This window comes from Aquila chrysaetos, chromosome 22, assembly GCF_900496995.4.
Source record: "Aquila chrysaetos chrysaetos chromosome 22, bAquChr1.4, whole genome shotgun sequence".
Lineage (NCBI taxonomy): Eukaryota > Metazoa > Chordata > Aves > Accipitriformes > Accipitridae > Aquila > Aquila chrysaetos.
The window spans coordinates 1,678,952-1,701,710 of NC_044025.1; the positions used below are offsets into that span (position 1 = coordinate 1,678,952).

Here is a 22,759-nt window from a genome sequence, read left to right on the forward strand (position 1 = left end):
ACCCCCGTCTCCACCCCCTCCTCAGCTGCCCCCAGCTACTCCCAGCTGATCCCAGTTGCCCACTGGATTCTATCTGTAGCCCTACAGCTGCTCCCCAGTCACCCGCAGCTGCGCCCAGTTACTCCCAGCTGCTGACCAGTTACTCCCAGTTGCCCACTGGATTCTCTCCTGTAACTTAACTCTACAGCTGCTCCCCAGTCACCTGCAGCTGCCCCCAGTTACTCCCAGCTGCTGACCAGTTACTCCCAGTTGCCCACTGGATTCTCTCCTGTAACTTTACAGCTGCTCCCCAGTCACCCCCCAGCTGCTCACCAATTTACCCCCACTTGCCCCCTAATCACCCCCAGCCTCCACCAGTCACCCCCCAGCTGCCGCAGCCCACCCACTGAGGGCACAGGAGATGGGGCGGCGGGGTTCCCGTGGGGTGCCCACACCTTGGTGGGACTCATCCCCTTCTGGGGAGCATCCCCCCCCGAGCTGTGAGGGACAGGGACCCCCACTGCCGGCTGTCACCCGGCCAAGCAGCCCTCCCAGATCCTGCCCCACCAGCATACAGGTCCTCCTGACTGCTGGCAGCCTTTGAAAATAACCTGCCGGTGTTGGCAGGGAGCGGGGGACAGGGAGGCACCACAAGGCTGGCAGAGGACAAAAGCTGGGTGGAAAAATTGCTGTGTACAAGAAAGCAGCCATGTGGAACGGGGGAAAAACCCTGAACCTCACCCAGAGCCAGCGAGGGATGGAGATGGGGCCGTGCCGCGAGTGACAAAAATCTGTTTTCTGTGGGCTGGAGAGAAGAAAGGATGAAAGGAGCAGGTAGTCTTGCCCAAAGGCTCAGAAAACAAATTAGCTGAAATTGGTGCTTGGCAAGGACTTGGTTCTGCCAGTCTCCTGCCCGATTTTTTCCCGCGGGACGGATGTTGGGGGCAAAGGATGCTGCACTTGAGGCAGGCTGCCTAAACAACCTGCAATAAAACGGGGTCTCAGAGGGGAGCAGGCAAAGGGCAAGGACCCCCAAGGGCCACACCAAGATCTGGCTAAGGATGGAGACTACGACAGATCACCACTGGGATGTTTCCTGGCTTCTCAGCGACGGGATTTTGATGCTGGGTAATAAATGTGCGGGAGGGAAACCCCTCGGTGTGCAGCAAGGGGAGCTTCGCGTGTGCATGGCCCAGGGTGTGCAGGATGGGGCTGGCAGGGCAGCAAGGCGATGGTGGGACGGCATGGGATTTTGGGTGCTATGCTGGCCACAAGCAGGTGTGAAAACTAGTATCAAGGTGCAATTAAATTGTGGGATTAAATCATGCTTCTTGCTGGCTCTGCCACTTACTGCTGGGACACTGCTCCCGCCACAGCACTCCTCACGCCTGTTTCCCTTTAGGATGCCGGCTCCTGAGCACGGAGCAAGGATGCTCTGGGGGACACTGGGACCCTCTGGCTGTGACCCCACAGGGCACAGCTGTGATCAGGGACACTCAGAGCTGCGACCCCTGGCACAGTGACCACTGAGCCCAGCATCCACCATCTTAAATAGATAGGCTTTAAACATGCTGAACAACAAGGGTGTAGCAGCAAACGCGTGGAGTGCACTGACGTCTCCGTGGGGGCTGCTCGCTCGGCATGACGATAGCCCGGTCGCTGCTCCGCAAGGTGCTGCCACCAGATAGCGTCTGGCTGGGGCCACCGAGCCGCCTGAGTGGCACGGCCAAGCTGCCTGGCTGGGGGAAAGGGGCAAAGAGGTGAGAAAGACGTCCTTGCCTCCAGTGGGGATTGCTTTGCTGGCTGAGCTCACTCTGGAAGCTGGTTGCTGCTCCAGGCATCTTCACGGGTCTTGGAGCAGTGCAAAGAAAGCATCGGAGAGGGATATTTTTAGATGCTCTTTGTGCTCAGAGAACAAAACCAGGCTGTGGTTTAAAGGCCATTAGCTTGCTGGGGATGTTTGAAAAACTTAAATAATGGCTTAAGTTTCAGAGACATGTTTGACATGATGGGATGTAGCATTTTTGGAAAGATGATGGCAATTTCTGGGCTGAGCATCGTAGCAAAGACCCCAGGAGGAGCCTGCCCACGGGGTTGCTGGAGCTGGGCGATCTGGCCTGTTTAGCTGCCACGTGGACAACCAGTGGGGCCGTGGCGGACAATCCCCTGAGCGGGTGCGTTCACATTGTTCGTGGGGTGACGTCTGTTGTAATGACTACGGAGGAGGTGCGGGAAGAGAGCGGACGAGAGGTAACGTGGCAATACGCTGGGACTGGAGCTGGCTGTGGGACAGGGTGATGGGGGACATTGCTGTCACTCCACACTCTCCTCAGTTGCTCTGTCCCCTCCCTCCCCAGCCACCTCTTGACCCAGTGGCTTAAAAATTAAGGGTTTCCAGGCAATGTCACGAGAGGGACCAAAGCCTCCAAGGACCCCCCAGGATTCACGCCTGCACCCACTGGCGACCCCTGACTGGGTGACCTGGGAAGGAAGGGCAGGGCGATGGTGGTGTTGACTGCAGCGGGCAGGCAGCAAGCAGGCAGCTGCCTGCCCCAGAGCTCTGGCCAGATTGCCATTGTGTCTCAGCTTGCACTGCCTTGGCTAGTGGGGTCACACGGGATGGGGACAGGAGCTGGGACGGGGGCAGGAGGAGACAGAGGATGCAGAGCCCAGCCTCCGGACATACCAGAAGCATCCAGCCCACAGCCGTGTTTGCACCTCCCCGGCATGGTGTGGGGCTTAGGTCCACGCAGGGACTGTCCCCACTGGGTGGGATTGACACGGCCAGCCTCTTTGGGAGGGAGAGCTCAGCTGTGTGGATTCATGCCTGTCATGCTGGCTGGTCTTGGGGCAGAGAGGAGCCGTGGTGTCTTTTCTGGGTCACTGGCAAGGCACTGCATTGGACAAGGCTTGTGGTCTGGCCACTAAAGTGCTAATGAGGTCCCACAGTGGGACGAGGACTGAGCAGCCTAGAGAGATGCTGAGGCTGGGGTGGTGGAAACAGGATGGAGACCGGGGGCACGTGATACCGGGCAGGGAGCATCAGGAAGAGAAACACTATCGGCTGGGATAACCCAGCTGCAGAGCTGGGTGGGAGCAGCTTGACAGTAGTGGAGCCCCCTCCTTGTCCCGGTTCACCCCACGGAGGCCAGGATTTGTCCCCAGATGGGCTGCTGTGCCATCCTGTCCCCCCCAGGTTGTGGAAATGCTTTGACACCAGAGGCTGTGGGAAAATGGGAGTCTTCCCTTGAAGCGGGGAGGGCTGAGAAACCTGGGCTCATTTTGCCTGGCATGGCTGGAGGCTGGAAGGGGGGTAGGGTGCAGCAATGCGTCGGGTGGGCGGGAATGGCCGGGAGGAGAAAGAGCAATTTATTGTGCAGGACAGTGTGCGTGGGCACGAGGAAAATGGGAATAAGCTCACCATGACTACATCCCCTCGGGGCTCCACAGAAACCCAGACCCGCAAGGTCCCCTGCTTTGAAGAAACAAGGGCAAGCTATAAACTGCCTTTAAGTTCTTGATCAGCAGAGACTCGCATGATGTTGCAGCTTGGTCCAGCATCAGGAGACCTCTCCTTTCCTGCAGCCCTAGCAATGCATGGCAGGAGCAGTAAGCCTTGCTGCTTGTGGTCTTTCCTTGCCATAGTTTGTCCATTTAGGGCCTGCCTCCCTGTCAGAACAGGAGACAGATGGGTGGCATCTATGATGCGGTGACCTCCTGAAGTCGTGGTGATGGAGGAGGCTCCTGGGCTCCTGAGAATCGACTCTTGGTCACTTGCAGAGAAGGACAGGAGCTCTCATCATTGCATAGTTGAAAGCCTGGAGGAGTTGCAGGTTGCCTCATCGCAACACAGAGTGTGGTGGGATAACTCCTACAAATGAATATTTATATAGATAGGCACTTGCTTCAGTAGAGATGGGGTGGGAGGGATTTCACGGGTTGCCTGTGCTTCTCAAGGTCTGGGCGGAGAACTGGCAGGTGGGCGAAGGACAGAAAGGAGCAAGCCTAATTTGTAGTAGCAAAGGAGTTTTGGGTGAAGCCTCCTAGAGTGAGGATAATGTGGTGGAGATGGAGAAGGGGGTCATGGGACCACCACGGCTGGCGATTTCAAATGGCTTAGCCATCCCTTTTTTAGGAAGAAGGGAGAGACAGTTGGGCTGGGTCAGGCTCTTGGGCTGCGGGGGTCTCCTGGGGCTCCTTTTCCCCCACCTCCTCGGTGCTGTGATCATGCTGAGGATGTTTGCACCCCTGTCCCCCTGCACACACTAGTGTGGGACCGGTCCTGGCCTCGCTGAGACCCACTTCCACCCCTCTGCCCTCCCATCACCACAACTCAGTGCTCTAAAAATTGCCGAGAGCTTCCGAAAGGAGGGTGCCAGGGGAAGTCGGGGCTGGCTTGCATGTGGGTGAGGTTATTCGCCCCGGGGCGGGCAGCAGCTTTCCAGCGCCGGCTTCCCCGAGCGGCACTCCTGTTTGCTCCCCACTGCAGCTGCCGGCATTTCCCTGAGCTTCTCGCTGCACCTTCCTCCGCCGAAACCGCTTCGGAGAGATTTTTCCGGGGCTGGGACAGGCGGGTGTTCTCGCCGGCAGCCAGCGGCAGAGGCTGCCGCGGCAGCCAGAAGCGGCTTGGATCCTTCCCGAGGAAGGCAGGCAGCCGGGAGCCGGGGGGCCAGAGGATGTTCGCCACGGTCCCCAGCCACAGGGATGCAGGGTTGCTAGGAGGCAGGTGAAGGTGAAGAGGAGAGCGCTGCGGAGGACCGCAGGCCCAGGTACCGCCGCAGCAGCGGGGATGGGGGACGGCCAGAGGAGACCCTGCCTGCGCCGGGAAGCAGAGCCGGCGAGCGGGCGGCTGAGCGCCGAGCTCCCCCGGGGAGGGAGACGGGGAAAGCCCAGGGGAACTGGGGCGGAGGGAGCGAGCTCGGTTCTGCGGCCGGACGATGCAGGGGCTGCCGGCCGGCTCAGCCCTCCGCCGGCCCGGCTGCCGCGGCTCCCTGCCTGCCCTGCCTTTGCCTTTGCCTTTGCCTTTGCCGGCGGAGGCCCTCGGCCGTGAGTAGCGAGGGATGCGGGGGGGAGCGGGTCGGCGCGGTGCGGTGAGGATGCTCGTTCTCCCGCAAGGGCGAGCGGGGTGATGCCGCCCGCCGCAGATCCCGTGGGAGGCCGGGGGACCGGTGCCCTTGGGAAGCCGCCCGCAAGGGACGGGGGAGCGACGCAGCCCGGAGCCGGGCAGGCCTGCGGGGATGGTGCTGCCGCCACCGCTGCCCTTGGGATGCCTCTTGCTGGGTGCGTGTGGGGCAGCGGTGTCCTTGGGAGACCGCAGCGAGCCTCCTCCAGCCTGCCCTCTCCTCCCTGGGGTCCTCCACCACGCCGGACCTTGCAGGGCAAGAGATGAGCCCTTGGCAGCCCACCCCAAGCTGGGAGCTGGCTCTTGCCCAAGGTGGACAGGAGGAAGAGAAGGAAGAGGAGGATGGGCACGCGGAGCCTGGCGGGGGGCGAGCACTGTGGTCTCTGAGCTGCCTTCCTCCTTCTCCTAGATCCGCATGTCAGACCAGAACAGCACTGACGATGGGGAGTCAGACCCCCAGCACAGCCTGTCTATGGTCTTCCTCCTCGTCCTCGTCTTCTTCATCATGGGGCTGGTGGGTTTCCTGATCTGCCATGTCCTGAAGAAGAAGGGTTACCGGTGCCGGACTTTCCGGGACGAGCTCGACCCAGATAACAAAGACGTGCTGGCGGAGCTCCAGGCCAGTGAGTGCTGGGGCAATGGGGGCTCGGTGGGGGCTTGGGTGATGCCTTTCGCCCCGTGTGGACTGATGCTCCTTAAACATGCTTCTGGGATGTGGCCTGGGGCTGGGAGTGTTACCTGTCACGTGCTGCTGGGTTGGAAAAAAGGGATGGTGTGGCAAGAGCAGCGTGGTGTTCCCCGGGGATTGGGAGTGTGCAGCCCGGAGAGCCCTCTGATCTGCTGGCTCCACAGGCTGGCGAACGTTGGTGGTGCCAGCGAGTTGGGAACCAGCATCTGGCTCTTCCCAAAGCAGTGTTATCACCAGAATGTAATTCTGATGAACAGCCAGGACCTGCCGAATCCCCAGCATGTGAATTATAACCTATGTCCCCTACAAGGAAAGCATCCCCCAGACAGGGCACAAGCTCTCCCTCTGCCCTTTTAGCATTAGGAGGTCCAGCACGGAGCCAGCATGGTGTTTGCTATTGGTCATGTCTTCTTCTAGTCCCTGTTGTGTTCACACAGGCCAGAGGAATAGGGGTGTTTCCTTGGGATTTGTGGCCCATGTAGAAGGGGACCTTTAGGGCTTTTCTCCATCACTTCAGGCCACCATAAGTTGCTCTTGGGTAGTTGCATTGGGAAGTCACTGCAGCAACAAGCATGGGTGCAAACTAGAGCCTGGTCCAAGCAAGCTCTGTCGTTTGGTGGTTTCATGAGTCCCTGCTGAAATGGAGAAGACACATTACACATTCCTTCGGCTGCTTCCTTAACTGAAAATGGCCAAATGGTGCTACATAACTCCTCCAGCTTCCCTGTGCATTGGCAGTGCTTGGGAGGATCAGCATCTCCTGCTGTCACTTCTTGTGCATGGGAGGGAAATGGGGCTCCTCCAGCTCACCCACAGACACAGCAGGAGCTTCCAAGTGTCCTTGGATATCCTCCTCTCACTTTAATGACTTGGCTGCACATGACATGGAGACAGTGTTTGAACTTTCCAGGATTGGCTTTGCCTGTTGGAGATGCCACAGCATCAACATGGGCTTCCAGGATCATAGTGGCAGCCCTTGACCATGTTCTTTGAGGCAGTTGCCTGCCAGACCACAGCTCTGACCTGCTCATAGGAACATATAACACTGCAGACTGGGCTGAAGGTGCAGCCAGCCAAGCCTCCTGCCTCCAACAGTGGCCAGAAGCAGGTTGCAATGAATGCTGGGATGAATACCACGATAGAGCAGACACCGAGCTAAGTTTCCAGAGCATATTCTTTTAAGCTTCTAGCAGCTGTGCAGCTCTGGGGCTTTCTCCATCAGACATGGTTTCTCCATATTTAACAGGCCCCAGTGGGTTTCTTTTCTGTGAACTTGTCCTGTTTACCCTTGGAGACTTTTAGCACCTACAGCATCCTGCAGCAGGGCCTCCAGGGCTGGACTGTCCCCACAAGGAGCCTCCTCTTTTGGCTTGTTTCGAACCTACTTCCCACTCATTTCTCATGATGCTCCCCAGTTCTGAAGGAGCAACACAACCCCTGTCTCACTGTACACATGGCTGCAATTTTAGCCATTTCTTTTCCAGGGTGAGGGATCTGGTGTTCTCCAGGGGCTTCCCAGCGTGATGGGGGACATGAGGCTTCTCCAACCTCTCTGTTGATGTGGCTGCTCCTGGGGAGGGACTGGCAAGCTAAGTCTCTGAATCCCAGCCCTCAGTGCCATGTTTTCTCTTTTCAGATGAAGAGGAGGAGCTGAATGAGGACACCGTGGAGAAGATTGTGAGATGCATCATACAAAATGAAGGTGAGCATTTCCTAGAGCTGGCCTGGAGACATGCTGTCCACTTTGGCTGACACATCCCTTTTTTCCTCTCTCGTCAGCAAATGCAGAGGCCCTCAAGGAGATGCTGGGAGACAATGAAGGGGACATCCCAGTGCCAGTGCCCAGGTGAGGGAAGCCTATACCAGCTTGTGGCTCCTGCAGAATAAGGGAGAAGCAACCTTTGGGTATCAACTTGCTCTGGTGACTGCAGCCAGCCCCTTTCCAGATTGTTATAAAGCATCTTCCCAACAAGAAGTCCTGCTCCCCTGAGGGTTGCAATGAGTGCTTCACCCCAGTGTCAAGGGGAATAGCTCTTCCTCATTTCTGTTCTCAGAGGAGGTCCCCTCCAGAGCTGCTGCTTCTCAGGGCTTGTTGCAGTGAGGCTGCACCAGGGCTGGAAGTCTTCTCCGGGTAACACAACCTGTCATGTCCTTCTCCTATTGCAGCCTTTGTCCCCACCGTAACAGCCAGGATGGGGGCCCACCACATCACCACACAGTGCATCTGGGCTCCACGCAGGCCCCCTGCATCCACTGCAGCAAGAGGAAGAGGCACCCACTGCATCGACAAGGACGGTCCAAGGATGGCAAAGGCAGGATGCATCCTGGAGAGACTACTGTCTTCTCAGTGGGCAGGTACTTAAATGAGCCTTGCCAGACAAGGCCCATCTGCTCTGATGGAGCAAGCATCATGGAGAGTGTTCTCAGTTCCCCTATTCCTCTCCCCTTCCCCACTTGCCCCATGCCGGGCACCCTCTTGCTCTTCCCTGTTTAGACACTCGAGCAGTAGTTCTGCAGCTGGGAGTTCCAAGGACCCGGGTGCCTCTTGCACCTGGAAATGCCTGTGGTGTGTGGCAGGCCATGACACACTGGTGGCTTCCCTCCTTCTCCGGGAAGGTGACTCAAGCCTGGCTTGTCCTGCTGACTCAGTGCTGGGCACAGCCCCAAATCCAGGTCCTTTCAAAGCCTGCTGTCCCAGCTACATGCAAGCAGGGGTCTTGCTGCCCAACAGGGGCAGTGACCTGAAGTTTTAGGGATCTCATTAGGAGAGGGAGGAGGTGACAGCATGTCCCAGGTGCAAGTTACCAGCCACCAGCATCAGAATGAAAGAGTGGATGTGCTCCTCCAGGTCACTGCCTCCAGTGATGACTGTAATTAGATGACATGGCAGGAATACAAGAATAGGGGAGTGTACCTCATACTTCCCACAAATACTTTTCCAGTCCCCACCTGGTCTCACCTCAAGGGACTTCCTCAGCTTCCTGTGGTGTCTGTGTAGTCAGTAACCTTTAGTACAATCTGCAGTCTTGCACAGGTTGCCCCATTCCCCGGTAGAAAGGTTTAGCATGCACAAGACCTTTAGCAAAGTCTTCCAGGGCTCAGCTCCCTACTGCAGTGGTGACCAGCGCAGGGTGACAAACAACTGCAGTCTCTGGATGGCCACCCTCGTGAGACACAAAGCTCTGCTCTGCTCAGATCCTGCAGCAGGTCTTCATTCAGGGCCTAAGCCTTGATGAAGCTGCATGTTGTGGCCCAGAAAGACAGTCTTTTCATGGTGATGTTGAGCCTAAGTGAGCATCAGGGGGTGTGGGTTTTTCCACCATCACAGCTAGGAGTCTCAGTAGGGAGGTGAATTGGGAGCTTGATGGGGAGCTGGTGAAGGGGAGAGACATGCTGGACCTCCCCATGTTGAACTCCAGCTAAGATCACACCTTCTGGAGACTGACAGCTTCTGGCTTCCTCTTTGCCTGTTGCTGCCAGCTGTCCTTGGTGGTGGTGTTTGGTAAGCCAGATCTCTGCACAGTTGCATATTCGTGGCTAATCTCATTCCCTGCATGATGCCCAGCTCCATCCAATCCTCTGTGTCCTTTGTCCATGCTCTTCTCAGTCTCCTCTCACTCACTTCTGAGTGCCAGAGAAGACCATCTCCTTTCCTAAAGGCACCTTCCCTCAAATCTTGGTTTTCTCTCTTTATCTTTGTAATATCCTGCGTCACATCAACCTTCTCAACAGGACAGTAATTACATTTCTCCAAGGTTGTACTTTAAAAGTTTCCACTTCCTGAATCTCCTTGGTATGAGGTCCAACTGCTAAGGGGCCTATGTGCCCATGAGGTACAAAACTACCTCCAAATTCTGGTTCTAATTTCCAAGCTGGCCCCTTTGCTCTTTCAGATCCTGGATGACTTTTCTGGGACTGCCCTTGCTGTGTCATATTTACTACAAATATCTTGATTACATGAAGTACTTTGACTCATGACTGACCCTACATACAAAAGCTCCTTTAAACCACCTCTTCTGTTGCAATCCTCAGGTCTTGTTCTCTCTATTTTTTTGCTATTGCTTTTGTCTTGGACACAGTGGTTGAGAGTCCAGCCCCTTTCCCAATTACCTAAAGCTCATTGACTGAGTCTGATCCCTGGCTGGTAGGCACAGGCTCATCACTAAAGGAGTGGAAAGCAGTGAGATTACTGAAGGTTCACCAAGATCATCATGGGCTGGAGCATGTGGCATGTGAGGAGCTGCTGAGGGAATGGGGTTTGTTTAGCCTGGAGATATATAAGGGGGGGATCTAATTGCTCTCTAAAACTGCTCAAAGGGGTGAGGGGAGTTTAAATGAAGATGGAGCTAGACTATTCTCAAGAGATGCACAGGAAAGGGCAAGAGGCAATGGCCACAATTTGCAACAAGAGAAATCCAGAAAAGACGTAAGGAAAAACTATTTCACCCTGTGAATGATGCAGCCCTGGGACAGGGCCCAGAGGAGTGGAGGGATCTCCATCCTTGGTGATTTCCAAAACCTGACTGGACGGGGCCCTGGGCAACCTGATTGAGGGTGGGAGGTGGCCCAGTTTCAAGCAGTGGGTTGGACTGGGAACTTCCTGAGGGCTTTTCACACCTAAATTATTCTATACTTCTGAGGTAATCAGGGTTATATGACCTGTACTCTTATATTATTGAATGATTTACTATTTATTTTAGGACTTTCCCTAAACCAGTTGTTGTCAGTGGCAGAGCTCATCCACCAAAGCACCTGTGTCTTACCCTCTGTCCTTAGCCCAATTAGCCACCACATGTCACGTCCCACTGAATCAAACGCCTTAGCGATGCTGACTAGGTAGACAGCCAGCGCTCTCCTGCCTTTCCCCTCACCATCCAGAGGTTGGTTATGTTACTTCTTGTGCCCCCTCCAGTCTGAACCCTCCTTGCTTTTAGAATCTGTTCCTGGCTCTTCCAGGCTGACATTGCTCAATGGCATTGCCAAGAAATGATCCTGCCACTCATGCCTCCTCCTCGTCCCTCTTTGGGACTGGGACATTGTTTGGTCTTCCCAAATTGCAACACTGGTGCCTTGTCTCCAAATATCTGGATAGATCTGAAAGGTCACATTGCTGCTTCTCAGCCTGACCCAAGCAGTCCTGTGGGTACTTCGTCCAGAGCTGGAGCATTTATCTTCTTGACCCTTCCAATCATGAGCAGCATTTCTGACTCCAATCCTGAGGGGTCTGTACTGTCTGCAGACTACCACCTGGTCTTCAGTCTGGCTGTGGTCTCCTTCATCTCTGGCATCTCATCTGGCATCAGTTCTTATCTCTCAGACCTTTCTTCTCAGCTTCTTCCTTCAGAATGGCTGTACTGCCATGTGCTTGACCTTTGGTCTTGTTCTTCTTTCAACCCCGGCAGTGCTTGAACTTTGCTCCTGAAATTGTATTTTGTCCTGATGCTGGCTCACAGCTGAACCTCAGCAGAGCCACGGCCATCTGCAGCTTCTCTGCGTGTGACTGAAGTGCAGGGAGAGCAGTTGCTGGGTGAGTTTCCATGGGCTGCATGAGGTCTCTGTGGTGGGATCAGTGCTCTTTGGCTGGTGGACACGAGCTCACTGTGGAAGAGATTTCCCATCTGCTGGTCCAGCAGTGGCTTGCATTGCTTACGAAGAGGAGTCACAGAGCTAGTCACAACCAGCTCGCGTACAATTCAGACTTTTAGGCTTTGCCTATACGTTACCCCTCACAAATCCCAAAGTTATGGTAGATCTCTAACTTCTCTCTTCTCCCCACATGCAATATTACATCACCTCTGATTATAAATGCACCCTTTGAGGGTGTCAGACCAACTTCTGCAGCTGTTCTCCTGCCTATCCTGGAGCTCTGAGCCATTACCTGGTACATGGTGGAATCTTGGTGAACCACCTAGGTACCGTCCATCACTCCAGGGGATGGTGCAAAATGTGCTCTGGCAGATTTTTGCCAAACAGCAACTCCTGCCTTTGATCTCCATACCCAAATATAGCTCGGTCTGCCGAAACCCTGTCCCTGCCCTCACTTATGGAGTACTGTCTGCCAAAAACTCTGGCTCTTGTTCCCCTGATGGCAGCCAGTCACTAGGTGCAACATCCATGCAGATCTGCGTGGCCACCCCCTCCTCTCCAGGCACAGCCGGTTTGCATTTCACCTTCTGAATCAACACCTGAGTTTCTGTACAAGCTCCTGTTCACCCAGGTTTCATCTTGGAGCATTTCCAAGAGCTGTGACCCATCTTGCTGCAGGGAGGACAGGCTGGCAGGGTCTGCACCAGCCAACAACTGGATTGACCTTTTCATCCTTCTCTTTATATTTGTTTTGCCAAAAATGAAGGGGAAAATGGGGCTAAGTCAGTGGGGGCATGGCTAGAGTGGGGGTCGGTGGTGTTGAATGGTTCTGAAAGGTTGGCGATCAGCACGAGTCAATGACAAAAAGAGGACATCCAAGGTTGGAGGAGCAGGCAAGCTGGAAATACAGCTGGGGGAGAGGAGGGAAAGGATTTTGATCCGTCCTGCCCCCATTCCAGGTTTCGTGTCACACACATCGGGAAGAAACCCACTTTCCACGAGCAGCAGGACGGTCCCCTGCCAGGTGGCAGCCGGGAGCCGAGCACGGAGGAGCTGGAGCACAGCAGCGACCGGCTCCAGCGCGAGCGGGCTCGCAATGGGACTGTCCCCATGGGTGGCCTGCAGAACGGAGCCGTCCAGAAGGGTACCCAGAGCAGCAAGGGTGGGGAGCAGAGCCGCTCCACCACTCCAGCCCCGAACACACCAGCCAGCTCCGGCACTCGTGACAGCAGACGGGCGGGCAAGGGGTCTGGCGTGGCAGGCTCCCTGCAGGATGCTGGCACTGCTCCTGGGAGCGCGAGCCGCCAGCGGAAGCTCCTGAGCCATCGGGTGCTGGGAGGGTCGAGTCCCAGCATCCCAGGAGAGCTGGTGCAGGAAGGAGCCAGCATCTGCTTGGAGGAGACCGGACTGGGGTCGGCAGATGAAGTGTCGGATATTCATGGGAGCCTGAGTCTGCACGAACAGGCTGATGAGTTGGGAAGAGACGACAGCAGCAGAAAACAGCCCGGAGTGGAAGACATGGGGCAGCAGGTAGGTTCCTCCTCTTCCTTGTCCCTGTGTGGTCCCCTGGGCTGGAGGTTTTGAAGGGTTGTGGCACAGCACCCCAATTCCTGCTGCCAACAAGATCAACCAGCACAAGTGTGGTGGCATGAGCTGTGCAGCGGGGACAGGCAAGCCGAGGCTTGTGCTGGGCTCACTGTGGCATGGAACCTGCCCTGTCCTGCCCACCCTGTTTCTGCTTACCTTTTTTGATTGCATTTTCCCATCTGCTTTCTATTGTCTGGAGCATGCAGAGTCACCATGACAGTTCCCACCCTGCTGGTATCCGCACCGCAGGGAAAAGGCAGGTCACTGGTTGACTTGCAGCCAGCTGCCCCTCAAGCAAGGGATGCATTTTCCTTTATGGTTGGGCTCTTTGAGGTCATACATTGGGATCATTTTTTCTTGACCTGAGGGAACCCTGCTGCTGCACACGGCTTGGTTTCCCCAGAACTGTAGCTTTGCTGCAGTGCTGGGGCTCAACACGGCCAGCAATGTACAGGCAGGGACAGATGTCTCCAGGAGCCTTTCTTGCCTTGAAGTCTAGGAAATGGTGAAGCCAACTGGTCCTTTCTTGGTTGTTCTTCCTTGCCCTGGAGGGGCTGGTGCTGGCTGTGCTCAGAGGAGAACAGCCCACCCTGGCCAGAGCTGGGGGGCTCCCAGCACCCCGGTATCTCCCAACCTTCCTACCCAACCACCTTGCTGGATGTGCTAGAGAGCTCCAGGGCAGCACTTGCAAGGACATCATCTCCTTGGCTGTTGATGGCCCAGTTTGGGGGATTTGCTCCCTGCCACTGCCTCTGGGCTGTTGCCACTGAGCAAATGATGCTGTCAGTGGTGGTAGCAGACTCCCAACACGTTCGCTCACGTGCTTGCCTGTGGTTCTGCAATTGGAGAAAGACAATTTTCATGGAAGGGGACTGGGGGAAGTTACGTGGTGTAGTGTCACCCTACCAAGGTGAGCGTGGGGAAAGGTGCCTAGTTAAATGTAGGCTAAGGAAAAAGCAGGAACACACTGAGTTTATTGTGTCCCTCTGCTTTCTGGTGGCTGGGCTGGAAGGATCTGGGCTCCTCCAGGCTGGAGCTTTGAGCTGCTTTATGGAGAAGGGCAGCCTAAGGCAGCCACGCCAGACAGAGCCGATGGGCTGTAGCTCTTCTCCAGAGATCTGGAGAGGTGGTGACAGGTCCTCCTTTCTCCCATGGCTCACGATGCCTTGGGAGATGGCCATGGCCCCTCTGATCTCCAGGGAAAGATGTGCATGGAAGATGAGTCCAGGAACACCGTGATTTTCTCCTCTTCGTCTGTCCCATCTGTGGCGCCAGGCTCTTGCCTTAGACCCTGTGCCAGGCTTCGGGGTGTTGCTTCAGCATGCTCCAGGACACAGGGTCCCAGGAGAATGGTGATGGGACCTCACTGGGATGTTTGCCACCGGGCCCTGGTGCTGCTTGGACGATCCCTTATCCCTTAGGTCCCAGCCAGGGCCACCACAAGGGTTGTTAGCTGCTGCTCAAGACGCCCTGCAGGCGATGGGGCTCGGTCTGTAGTCGGCTCCTGGAGCCTCAGTGGGGTTGTGCACACCTGCCTGTGCATGACTGCTGTGGACAACAGAGCCCCCGTCCTGTCCCAGCTCAGACCAGCACCCTGCTCCCGCCAGGGCGCTGACATACACATCCCTCCTCCCTCCCGCAGGAGCCCAGCGCCGCGGTGCACAACCGAGGAGCAACCGTGTGACGTGAGTGCTTGTCCCCAGCCCCTGGGGCGATGTCCAGGGTGGGGTGGGAAGGCACTGGCAGTGCCCCTGCCCCAGTGGGTCACAACCCGGTGGTGGAGAGAGGGGTGAACCCCTTCTCCAAGAGGGTCGGTTCCCAATGCGCTGGGTCCTGCACGGACTGCGTGCCCAGCCACAGGCAGTGGCTCTGGGCATGGGGGATGCCACGGCCGCTGGGACGAGCCCCATCCTGCCCCTCTCCCCACAGCTCCTCTCCGCTCCCGTCTGGAGCATGGACGGGAGGCGCGCAGCCCCCGGCCCCCATGCTGGGCTGGGGGCTCTGCCATGGGGAGACCGCAGGGCAGCCGGCCCCGGCCCCGGGTGGGCAGCTACGCGCTTGGCATGGCCGGAGCGACGCGCCGACGTTACAGACAACCGCACTCGGCGCCAGACCTCATCCCATTGGCAATAGGTACCCAACTCCCACCCACCGCACCCGCCCCGGAGACCCCCCCCGGGGGACCGTCAGGCCTGGCAGGGGCAGGACAGCACCCAGTCCCTGCTGCCCACCCAGCCCCTGCAGCCCCCCGGCGCTGGGGGGAAGATGCATCAGAGGGGGCTGCAGCGAGGGGCAGGGATGGAGGCAGCGGCTCAAGCCCCCCTGGGGCAGGGGGCAGCACCCCCCCACCCACCCGGCATGTTCACTGCAGAGTTCAGCCCTCCAGGGCACCCCTACCACGCAGAGCGGTCTCAGGCACAAATCCTGCACCGGCAAGGGACCCTGCAGGTCCCTGGGAGATGCTGGCGGAGAGAGGAGCTTCCAGCCCTGTCCCGGCACAGGAGGGGCCATAGCCCGGCCCTGGGGGCAGGATTGCACCCCGGCCAGGCCAGCGGGCAGCCCCGGTGCCAGCGGCGAGCTTTGGTGTGTAACCGCACTGTACATAGACAAGCTAAAACCATTAAAGCTGCTGAACCCCTCAGCAGAGTCAACTGGCTTTATTGGGGCGCAGCCCCCACCTGCCCACTCCTGCCTGCAGGGAGGTGCCTGGGGGGCAGGCAGGGCCCCGGGGCTGAGCCCCCCCCCCCCCGGGGAACCAGGGCTGCACTGGGGTTGCACAGGCGATGCCAGGCAGAAGGGGCAGAGGCAAGAGCTGGGTGAGGTGGGGCCCGGCCACGGCACTGAGCACCCCGATAAAGGGGCTGCCAGGATGCCCTGTGCTGTATAGGGATGCAGGAACACTCCGCAAGCAGCGCTGGGCAGGATGCGGCCCCCAGAGAGACCAGCTTGGAGCAGGGGGCAGCGCCAGTCCCTGCCGCCGGGACAGGAGCCGGGAGGGACAGGGGAACACATAGGGTCAGCTGAAGTGCAGCTCGGGGTCAGGCTCGGGGGCTCTGCCGGGCGGTGGGGGGGGCGCGCGGAGCTGCGGAGAGAGGAAAGAAGAGGTGCCACCATGCCGAGGCCGCTTGCCCCCTGCTTCAGACCTCCCCAAAGCACACGGGTGGCATTATTGCCCGTTACGGGAGGACTGGGGGCGGGTTTGGGGGGTACGACATCGCTGTGATGGGGCTTACCGGCCGGAGGCGGGTGGCTGCCAGGTCTGGAGAGCTCTGCCCGCTGCCTGTGCCATCCTGCCTGCAACCTGGAAGGGCCCGGCTGCTCAGCCCAGCTCTCTGCACAAACCCCCATCCCCTTTCCCAGCCCCCCCACCGGCACTCACCTCCCAGCGGTGTTTCAGGAGAGGAGCTGGGGGCCAGGCTGGTCCCGGGCACAAGGCCAGGAGGGGAGAAGGGCGGCGGGGACGGCGATGGCAGCTCCTGCAAAGACAGAGCCAAGAAGGATGGGAACAGCAGGGAGGGCGTCCACCCACCAGCGGCCACGGCACAAGACGAGGGGCTGCCCCACACCAAGGGGACGTGGTGACCTTCCTGCCACCGACCTGCCCAGCTGCTCCCTGGCCCCCAGTGAGCTCCTCCACTACCAGGGAGGGGAAGACACCGACGCGGCCGTCGAAGTCGCCTGTCCAGAAGCCGTCGTCCACCTCGCCGGGGGCACGGGGCAGCACCCGGATGATGGCCCCCTCGGGGAAGCTCAGCTCCTCAGGGCTCTGTCCCTCGTAGTCATACAGGGCTCGCACCAGCCAGGCTGCGGGGAGGATGGGGTGAGGGCTCGGCACCCCCCAGTGCTGCTGCTGCAGGGGCTCAGCATCCCCCAGGCACCAGCCCTGCGCATCTGTCCCCCTCCGCAGGGGAGGTGACACCCCGGCACCCACCTCCGGGCTCCAGGACCAGCTCTGCAGCCATGATGTTGGAGAGCTGGCGGTGCAGGGCAGAGGGTCCCGGGGGGCCAGCCCCGGCCCCCAGCTCACCGCCCAGGGACAGTAGGTACTTTTCGGGGACGTAGCCAACCTGACCTGCCTTGTTCTGTGCCTGAAGGGGCAGAAAGCGTGTGACCGTCTCAGCCCCCGGGGTGGGGACAGCCCTGGGGACCTCCAAAACATGTACCCCCAGCATGGGGGTGGGGCTGAGCCTGCTCCCACCTTCACCCACTCCTCTGCGTCCCCATCCTCGATGACCTCCAGCTCCTCGCCCTGGGTGATGGACAGCTCGTCTGCCTGACAGCCCTGCAGGGGACAGGGGACAAAGTGGCAGGGAGGCTGGGGGTGCCGGCCCTGGGCAGGCAGTGTGAGGGGGAGGCAGCCGTGGCCATACCTGGTACCCAAAAATCACCCGGCAGGTGTAGGGGTAGGTGCGGGCAGCAGGGCCGGGCTCATCGTCCTCCTCCAGCTCGTCACTGTCCTCGTAGTCATCGAACTCAGCCAGATCCAGCCCTGTGGGCACCTCCTCGCCCGCCCCCACCATAGCCCCTGCCAGCCAAGTGTCCACGTCCAGCCCCGCTGCCCGCAGCAGCGCCAGCCGTGCTTCTGCCTTCACTCGGCTGACCTGGGGACACACACACATTGTCAACGTCTAAAGGGACACCTATGGGGTGGGGGGACAGCCCAGCAAGCTCCACTGCCCCCAGTCCCCAGTGTGGTTGCCACGATGGTGAAGCACCCCCAGCGTTACAGCCCCAGCCTCCACACCTCCCCATCCCTGCGTCCCCCACCCCGGGGGTGACAGACCTCGAAGCCACCCAGGGCCTCCTACCTGGGGGACTCACCTCTGCCTTCCGTATGTTTTCCCTCGCTTCTTCCATCTGCCGCTCCACGGTGGCCGCCTCCACCTCCGGGACCTGCTGCCGCCTGGCCTCCAGCCGCTGCAGCACCTGGGTGGGCACTGGGTGGGTCAGCGGGGTGGTGGGAGCTGGTAGGGGGCAGGGAAAGCCCCTCCTTGAGCCACCCACCATGCTGCGTGGGGAAGGACAGCACCCACCTCCTCGCTGTGCGCCTTGTTTTTGTGGTCCCGAGCCACCCGCGTGGCCCAGCGCCGTGCCTCCTTCTCCAGGCTGGCCCTGTCGTCCTCGGGTGGCAGCAGGCACACCTGAGCAAGGACATGGTGGCTGAGAAGGGGCTGACTGTGCAGACCCCCCCTGCCGTAATGTCATGCCCCCCACCCCCCCTTACCTCCTCCACCCCGGTGAGCTGGAAGCGCTGCTCCGGGGCCAGGGTGAAGGCAGGGTGGTCCTGGAGGAAGAGGAGGAGGTCCTGCTCCCGGCACACCTGCGGCAGGAGAGCAGCGTGGGGCCGAGGGGCTCGCCCGCCCCCTCCTGCCCCACGCAGCTCCCGGGACGGGTGCCATTACCCGTGCGGATGCCTCTGCAATGCCCTGGAACCAGTCCCGCGTAGCCCGGCAGGTCTCCACCTCCGTCCGGCTGGCTGCCGACAAGTGCTCCCGCAGCCGCTCGTAGAGGTCACCATCCAGCGCCTGGGGGGAAAACGAGTGGGAAACTCCCACAGCACTGCCTGCATCCCCCTGGGGAGCATCCCTGACCCCCCCAGGGCAGTCAGCCCTGTCCCCGCACCAGCGGGACCCTCCCTGCTGCATCCCCTCCCAGTGGCACTGGGGAGATGCTTCTTGCGGGACCCCAGGGAGGGGAGGTGGGGGGGTCCGGGCAGCTCCTACCTGCATGGCGGCGGGCAGCTCCACCCGCCTGTAATGCTCCAGGTGGGCAGTGGCAGACACCAGGGCGAAGCCATACTCGTTCTGCACCCCCACGAGCTGCCTCGAGTGCTCGGCCAGCCGTGCTGAGAACTGTGGGGACAGGGAGAGCAGGGCTTGGTGATGGGGTGGGGGCCACCACCCCATGTCCCCCCACATCCCTCTGCTTGGGTACCCTGCCACCCCCCGTGTTGCTGACCTTGGCGCTGAGTTTTTGCAGGCTGGCCTTTGTGTGAAATATCCTCCGGTCACTCTTCCGGAGCCTGGGGAGGTTGGAGATGATGTGAGACCATGCTGTGGCTGTGGCAGCCCCCCACCACGGTCCCCTCTGCTCACCGAGCCTCCACGTCGGCCGCCTTGTCCTTGGCTACCTCACTGCTCCGCTGGAGGTGGGTGAACTGTTTCTTTGCCTTGTCCAGCTCCTTCACTGTCTCCAGCAGCTCCGCCTGCGCCTTCTGCAGCCGCTCAATGCCCTGCAGGGAGCGTCAGCTGGGGGGGATAGCTGTCCCCACCACCCAGGCACAGGGGACATGTCCTCGCCCCAGTACCTTTTTGAGCATCCTCTCCTTGGAGAGGCGGGCAGTCCGGGCGGCTTCCGCGGCGAGGGCGCGGTAGCTCTCCGAAGCGGTGACACGGACCTGCCCAGCATGCGCGGTCCCCTCGATGATGCCTTTCCAGACAGCAACTGCACTCCTGCAGGCACGAGGGTTAAGACAGGGAAGGGTACTCTCCTGCCTCCCTGCCAGCTTTTGCAGGTGCCCAGAAGCACAGCCAGCACCCTCAACCCCTGCAGTCCCCTCCGAGTCAGGTAGCACATGCTTGGGGACATCCCACCCAGAGTTGCATCCCCAGGACACCCAAATCCTGATTGGCATTAGGCATCTCCCAGCTGGGAGGGCTACAGATGGATGCAGCCAGCCCCAGCCCCTCATCCCCATCCCTGTCCCCAGCCCACCTTGAGTCGCCGGCCTCACTGCGGCCCCGCTGCCAGTCTCTCTTCACAAACTGGCTCGCCAGCCTCTGCAACGCCTGCAGACAGACCCATCGTCACCGGCACTCCCCAACCCTGCCAGGTACCCGAGCACCCTGCCATCCCACTCCGGGGCCAAAACTGGGCTCCCCCACACCGGCTGCCCACCCCATGCGTGTCCCCAGAGCAGGGGACACACACACCCCACAGTGGCTTGGTGTCAGCAGGGACCCCATCATGCTGCCCATGGGAAACCCTTTTTGGGGAGCAGCCACCACCATGAGAGGAACCCCCACTGCAGCTTTTGGGACGGAGGACCGGCAAGGGGACACCAGCGAGGGACACCAGCTGCAGAGGCAGAGGCAGAGGAGCCCCCAGCAAAGCCAAGCGCAGCAAGACCCCAACCCTGGGGGGATGGTCCCCCCCAAGCCTGGAGGGGGGGAAGGGAGGGAGTGGGGTAGCATGGCACCTGGCCATGGGCAGGGGACAGGCGAACGGGGAGGTCATATCTGCTGCAGGGTGTCCCCAGGGAATGCTGCGGGGACATCTCACAGAGCAAACCCAGGCTCTGACATTTAAGAGCAGAGCCCTGCGATGACCCAGCAGACAGCGGAGCCGAGCAGTTTCCTCCCCGCCACAAGGTTTTCCCTCCAGGCCCCCAAAACACTCAAGGTTGGGGCCACGCTGTGCTTAGCAAAGCACCCTAGCGGGTGCCCTAACATGGTTGGTGTCCCCCCCATGCTGAACCCATCTGCCACTGCCCTCCATGGCCGGCACGGAGCAGCCAAGCTCCGCTTTTCTCAGATAATTTCCCATTGCCTGCGTGGGGCCGTGCCCTGCCCCGGAACCGAACACTCTGCATGGGACGGATGGGAAGGAGGGGGCTCGGTGCTGGTGCCTCCCTGGGCCATCGGTCCTAAAACTGGAGACACCTCCTTACCTGCCCGTACTCCCTGTCGATGGCGGCCCTCTGCTTGCTGTAGGACCTGTGGGGAGAGGGCACGCGGGGCAGGCGAGCACCCACGCAGGGGGGACGGTGATGGGCCACCCTGGCCATCACCCCCTTGCCTCCCCCCCGCACCGGGATGTCCCCGTCTGGCTGCCCCGGCGGGTGATGGAGCCCACGACCTCGATGCGGCAGGCTCAAGGTGAGCCGTGCCTGGCAGGCTGGCCCCTGGCCCGCGCGTGGGATGAGCTGGCCGGTCTCAGCTCGGGGCGGGGACACACGACACGCGTGGGGGACCCTACCTGATGTCCTCCAGCAGCTCGGCGTCCCGCTGCTGCTTGCCCTGCAGGCCCGAGAGCTGCTCCAGGAGGTGGACCCGCACCTCCTGGGTGAGCTTCACCTGCGGGACGGCACCGCTCAGCGCCCGGGGACCGCTGCGTCCCCGGCCGGGCTGGGACGCGGGGGCCGTGCCCTGCCCCCGCCGGTCCCGGTCCCGGTCCCGGTCCCCGCTGTCCCCGCTCCCGGGTGCCACTGCAGGTGCCGGTGGCCACCGCCCAGCCGCGGCCCCCCTTTCCCAGCCCCGGCGAGGGTCCGCCGGGGGGGGACTCCCGATCCCCGCTGCAGGACGCGGTCCGCCGGCACCGATGGAGGACCCGGTCCCGATCGCCCGTCCCCGGTGCCGGGACCCGCCCCGGTGCCCCGCCCAGGCCCCGCGCTCACCTTGCGCGGCGGCGGCTGCATCACTGCGCTTCCGGTCCCGATCCCGATCCCGATCCCGATCCCGGTCCCGATCCCGATCCCGATCCCGATCCCGGTCCCGGTCCCGGTCCCCCCCCCCTGCCGCCGCCTCGCGTGCGCGGAGCCCGGAACTGCCGGGACCGGCCCCGCTCCGCCCTCCGCGCGGCTCCGCCCCTCCCTCTCCCGGCTGACCCGCCCCCCCGCCAAGCACCGCCCCCTTCGGCCCGCCCCTTTTCTCAGGCGAGCGACACCTCCCGTCGGGCAAGCACCGCCTACCGCGCCGGGCAAGCCACGCCCACCGCCCTGCCCCGCGCGCCGCCTAGTGGTCAGTGCTGCACGTCCCGCCGGAGCGCTGGGACACGGGACACGGGACACGGGGACACGGGGACACGGGGACACGGGGACACGGGGACACGGGGACACGGGGACACGGGGACACGGGGACACGGGGACACAGGGACACGGGGACACGGGGACACGGGACACGGGGACACGGGGACACGGGAACACGGGGACACGGGGACACGGGGACACGGGGACACGGGGACACGGGGACACGGGGACACGGGGACACGGGGACACGGGGACACGGGGACAGGGGGACATGGGGACAAGGGGACATGGGGACACGGGGACACAGGGACACAGGGACACGGGGATGTGGGGACATGGGGACAAGGGGACAAGGGGACATGGGGACACTGGGACATGGGGACATGGGGACATGGGGACGCAGGAACACGGGGACATGGGGAGACAGGGAGATGGGGACATGGGGACACCAGGACATGGGGAGATGGGGACTTGGGGATATGGGGACACAAGGACATGGGGAGATGGGGACGTAGGGGGACAGGAACACGGGGACATGGGGTCAAGGGAACATAGGGAGACTGGGACATGGGGAGATGGGGTGATGGGGAGCACTGGGGCTCATGTCCTTGGGCAGGGGGGCGTGGGGAGTGCAGGGGCACAGGGACATTGGGAATGCTGGGGACCAAGTCCTTGTGCATGAGCACACACAGGGCACTCGTCCTGAGATGTGGTGACACGTAGGGTGCAGGGCACAGGGAGTTGTGGGGTGCTGGGGCACTGATCCTGGGGTATGGGGGCATGTGGGGCAGTGGAGCATCAGGCCCCAGACACAGGGACATGTGGGGTCTCGTGTCACATGGAGGACATAGGGCCCCTGGCTTGGCATGACCCTGCCATGGGGACACGGGCACAGTGTCGAGCAGTGGCATTCAGTGGGAGGCACCTGGAATCACGAGGGCTCCCCAGCCAGCCCTTTCCTCATCTGTCCCCCGGTCCCTCTGTCCCCCTCTCATCCTACTCCCATCCCCTTCAGCTCTCACTTCTCTTTCTGTCTTGCTTTTTCTCTGCC

The 22,759-nt window shown here is 60.5% G+C and overlaps 2 protein-coding genes across 10 annotated transcripts; one reads left to right on the forward strand and one right to left on the reverse strand.

Annotated features, from left to right (window-relative positions):
• The first annotated feature begins 503 nt into the window (after window positions 1-503).
• Window positions 504-15,601, forward strand: RELL2 (RELT like 2). Of its 7 annotated transcripts, none has more exons than XR_005931123.1 (9): window positions 1,633-2,229; window positions 5,511-5,724; window positions 7,426-7,491; window positions 7,569-7,635; window positions 7,956-8,144; window positions 12,335-12,905; window positions 14,605-14,647; window positions 14,892-15,095; window positions 15,334-15,601. XR_005931123.1 is itself a non-coding variant. In XM_041119337.1 (9 exons), the coding sequence occupies exons 3-8, from the start codon at window positions 5,517-5,519 to the stop codon at window positions 14,644-14,646; spliced, it is 1,143 nt and encodes a 380-aa protein (XP_040975271.1). In that variant the 5' UTR covers window positions 1,634-2,229; window positions 3,638-4,748; window positions 5,511-5,516; the 3' UTR covers window position 14,647; window positions 14,892-15,601. The 7 variants fall into 7 exon arrangements, 6 of the variants coding, with proteins under 6 accessions (XP_040975273.1, XP_040975272.1, XP_029854417.1 ...); XM_041119337.1 differs by adding an exon at window positions 3,638-4,748 and having other exon boundaries at window positions 1,634-2,229; window positions 14,892-15,601; XM_041119339.1 differs by lacking the exon at window positions 1,633-2,229 and adding an exon at window positions 504-813 and having other exon boundaries at window positions 14,892-15,601.
• A 3-nt stretch (window positions 15,602-15,604) lies between these two features.
• On the reverse strand, window positions 15,605-21,521 carry FCHSD1 (FCH and double SH3 domains 1). 3 transcript variants are annotated; one of them, XM_029998552.2, is made up of 19 exons: window positions 21,358-21,519; window positions 20,940-21,037; window positions 20,632-20,677; window positions 19,677-19,750; window positions 19,270-19,414; window positions 19,058-19,194; window positions 18,921-18,984; window positions 18,686-18,814; window positions 18,365-18,487; window positions 18,187-18,282; window positions 17,996-18,103; window positions 17,784-17,888; window positions 17,333-17,563; window positions 17,161-17,244; window positions 16,894-17,050; window positions 16,561-16,766; window positions 16,342-16,438; window positions 16,196-16,263; window positions 15,605-16,044 (listed from the first exon to the last, which is right to left on the reverse strand). In XM_029998552.2, the coding sequence occupies exons 1-19, from the start codon at window positions 21,376-21,378 to the stop codon at window positions 15,979-15,981; spliced, it is 2,055 nt and encodes a 684-aa protein (XP_029854412.1). In that variant the 5' UTR covers window positions 21,379-21,519; the 3' UTR covers window positions 15,605-15,978. The 3 variants fall into 3 exon arrangements, with proteins under 3 accessions (XP_029854412.1, XP_029854411.1, XP_040975270.1); XM_029998551.2 differs by having other exon boundaries at window positions 16,196-16,438; window positions 21,358-21,521; XM_041119336.1 differs by lacking the exons at window positions 20,632-20,677; window positions 20,940-21,037.
• Between the last annotated feature and the right edge of the window lie 1,238 nt (window positions 21,522-22,759).